The sequence below is a fragment of the Pecten maximus genome, chromosome 11 (assembly GCF_902652985.1).
Source record: "Pecten maximus chromosome 11, xPecMax1.1, whole genome shotgun sequence".
NCBI classification, from domain to species: domain Eukaryota; kingdom Metazoa; phylum Mollusca; class Bivalvia; order Pectinida; family Pectinidae; genus Pecten; species Pecten maximus.
The window spans coordinates 36,490,770-36,503,291 of NC_047025.1; the positions used below are offsets into that span (position 1 = coordinate 36,490,770).

Here is a 12,522-nt window from a genome sequence, read left to right on the forward strand (position 1 = left end):
CTGTTTTATGTACGCTACTAGATACTGGTGTAGTTTACAGTGAACTGTCTCTAGTGAACTATGACAAGGTGTGATATACCGCGGGTGTCATTAAAACAGAGGTATATCGAATCAGTAAAATAAGGTTATATTTATACTAAACCTTATTTCGCTTTTTATTCTCCGACTCGTCTCGTTCTTCATCATCGATATTTGATGACGGTGCATGATCTAAAAATAGAACTTAGTAATGGTCATGAATATGGGTGGTAGATTTCGTTATATAGAGCGACATACGTACAAAGCGACACACTGACAGGACAGACATACTTGATAACAAGGACAGGAGAGACAGACCACGATCATAATGAAATTTACTCTCGTTTTTCCGGATAAAAAGAGGAAAACAATTCGACTTGGTGAGGTATGTAAAAATCTTTTTCCGGAAAGAATTTCTCATTTAAGAAATAAATAATAATGAATCCATATTTAATTGACACACCCAATAATAATGTAATCATAATTTTAAAATTTGAGTGTTTCTCGTGTGACAATACTGTGTTATTTTTGCATAATATTATCAAAATGTGATTTCTTTTCTTTCTGTTATATATTCAGGGACAATATTTGATTCATTTACACCGCTGAGACTTCCATTGTTCTAGAATTTCTGACATATTAAAACAGTTTAAACGTGCAATACACTCATCAAACGCCAAAACAATTGCCATGAAAACAGTAAAGATAGATATAGATTTGTATAAGGGGATAAACAAATTAAAAGCGATAATGACAAAAATCATGTATCACAAGGTTGGACTGTGCAATAAATGCAGAATGTAGAGTTAATGCACCAGGGTAGAGAGTGCCGAATGTACACTAATGTACAGGATCTAGGATGCCGGAAAGAAATGAGTGTGCCTGAATAGAGAATGCCGAATGGAAATTAAGGTAGAGTATAGAGAGCGCCGAACGGACAATTAATGTACGAGGGTACAGGTACACCAAAATGACAATTAATGGAGAGGGCAGAGAATGAGGAATGGAAATTAATGCACAGGTTAGAGATTGAAGAGTTCCGGGTTGTTGTCTGTCTGCCCTGTCGGTGTTATTGTGGCCTGTCTGTACCGGCGGTGCTTTGTACGTGTGTCGTTATATAACGAAATCTATCAATATCCTTGACCATTACTAAGATCTATTTTTAACCTTTCATGCACCGTCATCAAATTTCGATGGTGATGAAGAATACAAAGTGAAATAGGATTTATTGAGTATAAATATGACCTGGATTTTTCAAATATGATATCCATTTATAAATACATATATATATATATATATCTTTTAATACCATTACATCCGTGAAAATGTTTATCAAACCTAGGGATAGTTCACTATATATATTTACTGTAAATGACACTAGTATTTAGTAACGTATCACCTGAATTATGTAAACGTAAAACTTAATGTACGTCGCAATTATCATTTGTGTTACTATATATAGATTATCAAAAAGGTGAAATGAAATTGTTAATGATTTATTTTGAAGTTTACACAGATAACACAAACAGTGGTGATAGACATGTGTTTACCGACTCCATAATATGACGATTTAGTCCGTCCGATATCACAATACCAGTACACATATGGGAACGCGTCACGGTTCTTTAGTTTTGCTGTTTTGTACCTGTTGTGTAATACAAGGATAAACGGGGATAACTACCCTGACCTGATAACATACTACGTATGTATATCGAAACGGTAGTCTTCTATATACGTTATAAACTTGACCTATATATGTTAAGGATATCCAGTACGGAATAATATGTTATAAGGTCAAGGTCGTTTAATCATGGTTTAAAGTGTATACATATATGTCTCTGGTATTGCATAACAGGTGAGAAACAGCAAAAGTGTGTATGGAACATGTGTAGTGTGCAGACTAAATCGCCATATACAACAGTAGGTATATATACACACGTACATAGACGCCGTTTGCAGTGTTCAGGGGACGTGTGTTCTACCTGTGTACATTTCAAAACAAATCAATAGCAAGTCCAATGTGCTTTTATATAAGTTTGCCCTTGTTTCCTTCTATGATAATTTATATGATAAGTAGTAATGAACGTAATACCTGTTTTATGTATGTTTACGTAATTTAGGTGGTACGCTACTAGATACTGGTGTAGTTTACAGTGAACTGTCTCTAGTGAACTATGACAAGGTGTGATATACCGCGGGTGTCATTAAAACAGAGGTATATCGAATCAGTAAAATAAGATTATATTTATACTAAACCTTATTTCTGTTTTTATTCTCCGACTCGTCTCGTTCTTCATCATCGATATTTGATGACGGTGCATGATCTAAAAATAGAACTTAGTAATGGTCATGAATATGGGTGGTAGATTCCGTTATATAGAGCGACATACATACAAAGCGACACACTGACAGGACAGACATACTTGATAACAAGGACAGGAGAGACAGACCACGATCATAATGAAATTTACTCTCGTTTTTCCGGATAAAAAGAGGAAAACAATTCGACTTGGTGAGGTATGTAAAAATCTATTTCCGGAAAGAATTTCTCATTTAAGAAATAAATAATAATGAATCCATATTTAATTGACACACCCAATAATAATGTAATCATAATTTTAAAATTTGAGTGTTTCTCGTGTGACAATACTGTGTTATTTTTGCATAATATTATCAAAATGTGATTTCTTTTCTTTCTGTTATATATTCAGGGACAATATTTGATTCATATACACCGCTGAGACTTCCATTGTTCTAGAATTTCTGATGTATTAAAACAGTTTAAACGTGCAGTACACTCATCAAACGCCAAAACAATTGCCATGAAAACAGTAAAGATAGATATAGATTTGTATAAGGGGATAAACAAATTAAAAGCGATAATGACAAAAATCATGTATCACAAGGTTGGACTGTGCAATAAATGCAGAATGTAGAGTTAATGCACCAGGGTAGAGAGTGCCGAATGTACACAAATGTACAGGATATAGGATGCCGGAAAGAAATGAGTGTGCCTGAATAGAGAATGCCGAATGGAAATTAAGGTAGAGTATAGAGAGCGCCGAACGGACAATTAAATATACGAGGGTACAGGTACACCGAAATGACAATTAATGGAGAGGGCAGAGAATGAGGAATGGAAATTAATGCACAGGTTAGAGATTGAAGAGTTCCGGGTTGTTGTCTGTCTGCCCTGTCGGTGTTATTGTGGCCTGTCTGTACCGGCGGTGCTTTGTACGTGTGTCGTTATATAACGAAATCTATCAATATCCTTGACCATTACTAAGATCTATTTTTAACCTTTCATGCACCGTCATCAAATTTCGATGGTGATGAAGAATACAAAGTGAAATAGGATTTATTGAGTATAAATATGACCTGGATTTTTCAAATATGATATCCATGTATAAATACATGTTGATATATATATATATATCTTTTAATACCATTACATCCGTGAAAATGTTTATCAAAGCTAGGGATAGTTTTACTATATATATTTACTGTAAATGACACTAGTATTAAGTAACGTATCACCTGAATTATGTAAACGTAAAACTTAATGTACGTCGCAATTATCATTTGTGTTACTATATATAGATTATCAAAAAGGTGAAATGAAATTGTTAATGATATATTTTGAAGTTTACACAGATAACACAAACAGTGGTGATAGACGTATGTTTACCGACTCCATAATATGACGATTTAGTCCGTCCGATATCACAATACCAGTACACATATGGGAACGCGTCACGGTTCTTTAGTTTTGCTGTTTTGTACCTGTTGTGTAATACAAGGATAAACGGGGATAACTACCCTGACCTGATAACATACTACGTATGTATATCGAAACGGTAGTCTTCTATATATGTTATAACCTTGACCCCATAATATATGTTAAGGATATCCAGTACGGAATAATATGTTATAAGGTCAAGGTCGTTTAATCATGGTTTAAAGTGTATACATATATGTCTCTGGTATTGCATAACAGGTGAGAAACAGCAAAAATGTTTATGGAACATGTGTAGTGTGCAGACTAAATCGCCATATGGACTGAGACCACAATTAAGTACTTCCGGGTTCAGGCCCCACGAATAAAGTCCCCTCAGAAATGTATGTATTTCATGGAAATAAATCAAATGCCTGTTTGAACTTGATTTTTGTCTATGAATTTAATGTAAATTTATAGTAGAGATGTCAATCTATGTTTTGTGATGTAAAATATTAATATTGATCATGTATTCTGTGCGCCAGGGTCCTGTGTGAAAAGTCCTGATTTGACCTCTACCCCTGACCCGGATGTATATAATCCACGTTGGTGACACATTTTGACAGCTAACTCCAGAAAATGCTGAACATGCTATGTTGAAACTTTTATATTTTGCTTCTCACATGTTGGTCTTGGCCAGGTGAGTTGGAAAATTGGATATGAGATTTTGGGAATTTACTATGAATTTTAATGTTACAATGAAACATATAGCGAAGCTAATTGTGGTCTCGGTCCATATACAACAGTAGGTATATATACACACGTACATAGACGCCGTTTGTAGTGTTCAGTGGACGTGTGTTCTACCTGTGTACATTTCAAAACAAATCAATAGCAAGTCCAATGTGCTTTTATATAAGTTTGCCCTTATTTCCTTCTATGATAATTTATATGATAAATAGTAATGAACGTAATACCTGTTTGATGTATGTTTACGTAATTTAGGTGGTACGCTACTAGATACCAGTAGTTTACAGTGAACTGTCTCTAGTGAACTAAGACAAGGTGTGATATACCGCGGGTGTCATTAAATCAGAGGTATATCGTATCAGTAAAATAAGGTTATATTTATACTAAACCTTATTTCGCTTTTTATTCTCCGACTCGTCTCGTTCTTCATCATCGATATTTGATGACGGTGCATGATCTAAAAATAGATCTTAGTAATGGTCATGAATATGGGTGGTAGATTCCGTTATATAGAGCGACATACGTACAAAGCGACACACTGACAGGACAAACATACTCGATAACAAGGACAGGGGAGACAGACCACGATCATTATGAAATTTACCCTCGTTTTTCCGGATAAAAAGAGGAAAACAATTCGACTTGGTGAGGTAAGTAAAAATCTATTTCCAGAGAAAAAATCTCATTTAAGAAATAAATAATAATGAAGCCATAAGTAAATGACACATAGAACAATAATGTAATCATAATATTAAAATTTGAGTGTTATTCTGGCATAATATTATCAAAATATTATTTCTTTTCTTGCTGTTATATATTCATGGACAATATTTGATTCATATACACCGTTGAGACTTCCACTGTTCTGGAATTTCTGACATATCATAACAGTTTAAACGTGCAATACACTCATCAAACGCCAAAACAATTGCCATGAAAACAGTAAAGATAGATATAGATTTGTATAAGGGGATAAACAAATTAAAAGCGATAATGACAAAAATCATGTATCACAAGGTTGGACTGTGCAATAAATGCAGAATGTAGAGTTAATGCACCAGGGTAGAGAGTGCCGAATGTACACTAATGTACAGGATCTAGGATGCCGGAAAGAAATGAGTGTGCCTGAATAGAGAATGCCGGAAAGAAATGAGTGTGCCTGAATAGAGAATGCCGAATGGAAATTAAGGTAGAGTATAGAGAGCGCCGAACGGACAATTAATGTACGAGGGTACAGGTACACCAAATTGACAATTAATGGAGAGGGCAGAGAATGAGGAATGGAAATTAATGCACAGGTTAGAGATTGAAAGGTTCCGGGTTGTTGTCTGTCTGCCCTGTCGGTGTTAGTGTGGCCTGTCTGTACCGGCGGTGCTTTGTACGTGTGTCGTTATATAACGAAATCTATCAATATCCTTGACCATTACTAAGATCTATTTTTAACCTTTCATGCACCGTCATCAAATTTCGATGGTGATGAAGAATACAAAGTGAAATAGGATTTATTGAGTATAAATATGACCTGGATTTTTCAAATATGATATCCATTTATAAATACATATATACATTTGTATATATATATCTTTTAATACCATTACATCCGTGAAAATGTTTATCAAACCTAGGGATAGTTCACTATATATATTTACTGTAAATGACACTAGTATTTAGTAACGGTCACCTGAATTATGTAAACGTAAAACTTAATGTACGTCGCAATTATCATTTGTGTTACTATATATAGATTATCAAAAAGGTGAAATGAAATTGTTAATGATATATTTTGAAGTTTACACAGATAACACAAACAGTGGTGATAGACATGTGTTTACCGACTCCATAATATGACGATTTAGTCCGTCCGATATCACAATACCAGTACACATATGGGAACGCGTCACGGTTCTTTAGTTTTGCTGTTTTGTACCTGTTGTGTAATACAAGGATAAACGGGGATAACTACCCTGACCTGATAACATACTACGTATGTACATTCTATATGTATATCGAAACGGTAGTCTTCTATATATGTTAAGGATATCCAGTACGGAATAATATGTTATAAGGTCAAGGTCGTTTAATAATGGTTTAAAGTGTATACATATATGTCTCTGGTATTGCATAACAGGTGAGAAACAGCAAAAGTGTTGATGGAACATGTGTAGTGTGCAGACTAAATCGCCATATACAACAGTAGGTATATATACACACGTACATAGACGCCGTTTGCAGTGTTCAGGAGACGTGTGTTCTACCTGTGTAGAAGTTGCCGAATGTACAATTAATGTAGAGGGTAGAGAGTGAAGAATGGATAATGAATGTATGGAGAAGAGGGTGCGTAATGGGCAATTAATGCAGAGAGTAGAGGGCACCGAATGGACAATCAATTTACAGGGTAGACATTGAGTAATGGACCAGTAATGTAGAGAGTAGAAGGTGCCAAATGGATAATTAATATAGGGGTTAGAGAGTGACCGACAATTAATCTACGGTAAAGAGGGTGTCTAAATGACAAATGAGGGTAGTGGGTGCCGAATGGAAAGTAGATGTTCCAGTGCTGAGAGTGCCATATAGACAATTAATGTGGAGTATAGATTGTAGAGAGTGAGGAATGGACAAGTGATGTACAGGGTAGGGGTTGCCGAATGGACAGTAATGTACAAGCAAAGGTATGGGGTGGCGAATGGAAATTTATGTAGAAGGTAGAGAGTGACGAATGGACAAAAAATGTAGAGGGTAGAGAGTAACGAATGGACAATTAAAGTACAGAGTAGAGGGTGCCGAATGAATATTAATATACAGTGTAGAGGTTACCGAATGGACAATCAATGTACCAGTGTTGAGTGTGCCGAATGGATCAAGAATAGAATGATTGCGAAGCTCACCGGCTGCAACAATCACACTATGATGCACTCCTTTTTATGTATCTATAAGCATGTCATTTTGAAATCGAACGTCCAGGCAATTTCTTAGTTATTTATATTGTTTTCTTTTGTTGACATGTAAGATTTACATTTGATACTGTTAAACAACCTGCTATTAAGTAACTATAGTGTGTTAAACCAAGGATTTGTAGGACGTTTGTTGAAGTGTATGTTGTGCATCTGCGGTAATAAATTCCAGGAACAGGTATATCAGCATGGTTTCCCTCCCTCATTGTGCTAATAAAATAGGTTTTCTTGATACTATAAGTATTTGTGGACTACTGTAATACTGGTAGCACTTAAGTGCAACTGGAATAAACTTGAAAACATGTTAATTGGTTAATCTCATGTGACTTACAATCTTTCAAAAAACTTTAAATGGGTCTTGGTGACAAAAATATTAAGTCCACATAATGGTAAAATGCGAATAAATCACTTTTCTGCGTGATTTTGCAATAAAATAACTCCTAGACCTCTATTGAATGTATCAAACAAATTAGAAGGGCGTGAGGTGTGTACTTTTGGACTTACAAGCTTTCCAAAAACTTCACCCAAAAAAATAAAGTCTTTGGGGACGCACACGGCGGAGGTACAACATTCGTTCACAGTTACTTGTAACTGGTGAACTAAAAACGGAACATTAGAAACACACTAGAACTAAGAAAACGGAAGTAGCAATATAGATTTTACTACAATGTCAACGAATGGTTACATGTATGTCCTTCAAAACTCTGCGTCAGTTAACTGAAGTTATGAAAATGTAACAAGATATACCCGGTATACTTCATCTTTTCTTATTTTCGGGTATCATAGTCAGCTAGAGTATATACAAATCCATTGGCAATCGGATCTTGAAAAAAATCTTTATATTCTAGCTACATTCAATGTAATCCTGAATATATCAAATGCAGGTAAGTTTCGGTTTTGCTTTAAAAAAAACCCCGAAAAAAAAACAACTTTTGGTCGCAATTTAACAAAATAATGAGTTGATTAGTGAGCTTTTTCGCTTTTCTTGAAGGAAACAGAGCGGATTTACTTTAATAAATTGGCATATATCGTTATAGATAGTGACCTGATTTTATGTTATATACATACAAAATGTATAGACATTTGCCCTAAATTATTTCAATTTTCAATGGCCTATCAAACAATACAAAACAGAAACTTAACCAACAATACCAGTTTACCCGTTTTATCATTTTGACTTTTTAAGAAACAGGCGGTGACGTCCCTTTTAAAGCATCTACCAAATGGGACATTCATCACACACCCACGTCGAAGCACGAAAGTTCGCGCCCACAAACGTCGTCTACTGAGCAAGACTTTTAGCGACGGCGATGTCCTCAAAGTTACATACAACGTGCATAACTCCGTTCGACGCCTGCGACGAGGTTTACCGGCGACGACTGACAAATGTATGATCACGTTGTCTACAGGTTCGAAACGGGCGAAAATGCCGTGTGGACACGCCATCAGTAAGTACAAAACATCAACGTGCCATTTTCAACCGTTCTATCGACAGTAAGTTAGACAAGTTAACAAAAAAACATTTACCTTTTTTTTGCTGGTGATGATGCGAAGCCACTTTTAAAACAGTAATATACCAATTGTGTTAAAATTCATAGATCGATACGTATGTGCACCTCTCTTTCTACCCAATAATTGTGTATGTGGTCCATTCGACTATTTCAGCTCCACAGGCACTTTACGACTTTTGTTGGAATGAGCTGAAAAATGGAAAGACAGAAATAAAGTGCCCGTTTGTTTATGACTACAAAGCCGATGCATGTGGTTCAATTTGGAGTATCGCAGAAATCAAACGATACGCGAATATGAATAAAAAAGAAAAGAAGTCAGTGGAAGACAAAGCATTCGCAAACAAAATGAAGATGACAAATCAAGAAATCCCAGACATCAACACGATGGTGTCACTTCTCCATAACTCCCCCAGGACAACAATCTACGACGTTTCCTGCCCATTGCGTCGCGCATGCCCAAAGTGTTATAGTATAATCGAGTACGTCGGCGGCTGCAAGACTATGACCTGCAAATATCCTGGCTGTGGTTTTATATTTTGTTTCAGGTGTCTTACTGAGAATTCATCTTGTAAATATGATTGTACAAGTGTTCCAACACAGTTTACTTTATTGTAACTAACTAGCCTTGATGCTTGGTTGTCGAATTACGACGCGTTTTCTGGTTTTACTAAGTAGGTTATGCTTATGAAATGATTATAGGATATGTATTTGCTTAAAACTCTGCAAAGATACAGCAAAATAATAAATTCTACCCTCGCCGATCTGTATTTGAAACACACAATTGCGAATTTCAATGCAGTAAATAAAAGGCGCCGATCTGACTGGTGAATAACTAGCGTTTTATTATCATTGGAGGTGCAAATATCCGTGTTGTGGTATTTCTTTTTCTTTCATATGTCTACTTAGAGAGGGCATAATGTAAATATGACTGTTAAGTGTTCCAATGCCGTTTAGATTATTGTAAAATCGTTAACATGCCTTAGCACAGTGACATGTAGGCGTATTACTGCGCTGACTCTGTACCATTTACGTTTGGTTAATGCTACAGTATTACCTTGTGTTTTGTACCAAACTGTATATATATTATATTTATAGAGCATTGGTCAATATTAACATATCCTGTATAACTGTCATATTCTAAACAGAATCATAATATGCAAATAACGTCCATTGTTTAATTACTTTCGTGATACAGAGAAAACATGAACAGTACATGTACATCATCCAAATGACTTTAGTGTATGTCTCTGTAATATTCATGTATATAACCTTGCGTTTGACACCTGTCTATATTCGGATGACTTTTATGACTTTGTGTACACGTCTCCTAATAAATGAGTAATGATTTGCTATGGTTGTACATTTATGCTCATTAAATGAATATTTAAATTTAGTCAATTCGTCTATTTTCTGTTGTGGAAAGCATAACTGGTGAACTACAATATAGTCTGGACAACAAACAATATGTTAATGAATGAGGGACATAACGAACAAGAGGTCCGTGGTCGTTAACCGGTCATCTGAATATAAAGTAGTACTAGTGCAATACAAACTCAGTAAAAACCACGTGGTCAGGACTATCTTAGAATTACACCTTGTGGATTTCATCGAGATATAGAACTAAGGAAGCAGTTTAAAATGGGGTTTTTTTTAACGAAAACTATCATGTGTTTATCAAGATAATGGTCATAGTGTCCTTCTTTGAGTTCGTAGTTACCCAAAAAAATAGGACTCTTGTCAGGATCATTGTTGGCAAGTTTCAACAAAATCACACTTTTGGCACCGGAGAGGTTTGTTAACATTTGATTTCAACATTGCAGCAATAGTGGATTATAAATCAACCCGGAAATTAACAACGCTTTGTAAGAAGAAATATGGATAATTCCTGGTAAATTCTAGCTAACTCATATTGCTTGAACTCGAGAATAAGTCGAAAATATGTTTTTCAACATAGTGACCATGACGATCATTTAGAACGACAAATAGATAAATTACTGTGTTTTCTTCAACATGGCGGTCAAACTGGCCAAAAATGACACTTCGTCAGGACCATCCCGTGATTATTTCAGACAGGATTGAGCAGAATTTATTTGGCAGATCTTGAGAATTTTAAAACAAGTGTTGCATTTTTACCAGTGAAATATAGAAATTTATCAAACTAATAAAACTGATATTTTCACTGCAGCGACTAGCAGTGAAAATCAGACATATATATATCTATATATTTCTCTGGTGAAAATATAACACTTTGCAGTGAAAATATAAGTCTTTCGTTTTTGACCAATCAGAGCGAACCTTCGATTCACCTCATTGAAACATGCCGATTTTCCTAATCGAAGCGAAGATAGATAAATAGGTTATTTTGATGTATTTCTGAAATATTCAAACTAGTTTTTGACAAAATACTCACTTGACATTAGTCATTCATGAAGATTCTCCGATAACAGCAGAAAACGCTTAAATATTGCGGTGATCAGTCCTTCCAAAATGGTGCCGTCAAGTTGACGTGGAGTAACGTCAAAAAGAGATGACGTCATTACTGATTCCCGCACTTTTTGACAATATTAATTTTTCGATGTTTTTAATTTTGTTTTTAAGTTGATGAAATGTAATAAAAGGAAAACTGAATGGTTTCCCGTTAAATAAAACATGTAATTCACTTGCATGACAGAATATTTCGATATTTTGTCATACTCGTGAAATATATGTTAAATTAAACGGGAAACCATTCAATATCCTCTATATATATACATTGTATACTGATTTAGGAATGTATTGTTTTACAACACACATGGAACATTGAACTGTTCGCGCCAATCACTGAAAAAAGCACGTGACTTTTTTTCTCGCAAGTAGATGCGACACTGATTAATCATTTGTAAATATGCTGTGATTCACGACTTCATTTGGAATATCTTCTTACCTTTCCTGGTTCTGTTTGTGGTAATGTTGCAGTCTCAATATCTCTATTGTAATCGGTAATGTTCGGGAAAACCATGATGAAGTTGTCTCCCCTGGATTGCGATTTATATTTTTAGTCACACATATTTGCCAACAAGTTAGTCATCCGGACCAAATATCAACCAGATTCGTAATTCGAATTCCCTCTCATATCTTTAAAGGAAAGATTTAAATTAAATGTAAAGATATGAATCTCCCATCTGCAGTGGATTCTTTAATTGAATTTTGAATCAGATATTATAAGAAAGATACAATAGAACATATGTAACTAAATCCCCAACCCACTCCTGCAGCAGATTTGTTATTCGAATTCCAATGTTAAAATGTCAATACAAACAAATATCAATCAAACATAAACATTGTGTATGTGCCCTAAAATCGTGTCATAGTCATTTTTTAAGTTTGTTACTTTTGACAAAACAATAACCAGACGCCCATCACCTTGAAGAAATGTAAAATGGATTTTTTCTACAAATGTTGTTGAGTGATATGTCAACCGAAGTGTATCTCAGCCAGCTATATCCCAATTATCATTGAATTTTATATTATTGTTATATAGGTATAAATATTTTGTCAAACCAGATCCCAATACATGTATGAGGTTAATAGCTACACA

General features: G+C 35.0%; 1 protein-coding gene across 2 annotated transcripts; it reads left to right on the forward strand.

The window, feature by feature from the left end:
* Nucleotides 1-2,270: 2,270 nt before the first annotated feature.
* LOC117337090 lies at nt 2,271-10,338 on the forward strand. 2 transcript variants are annotated; one of them, XM_033897877.1, is made up of 3 exons: nt 2,271-2,535; nt 8,621-8,882; nt 9,100-9,654. In XM_033897877.1, the coding sequence occupies exons 1-3, from the start codon at nt 2,479-2,481 to the stop codon at nt 9,558-9,560; spliced, it is 780 nt and encodes a 259-aa protein (XP_033753768.1). In that variant the 5' UTR covers nt 2,271-2,478; the 3' UTR covers nt 9,561-9,654. The 2 variants fall into 2 exon arrangements, with proteins under 2 accessions (XP_033753768.1, XP_033753767.1); XM_033897876.1 differs by lacking the exon at nt 2,271-2,535 and adding an exon at nt 4,520-5,133 and having other exon boundaries at nt 9,100-10,338.
* The last annotated feature ends 2,184 nt before the right edge of the window (nt 10,339-12,522 follow it).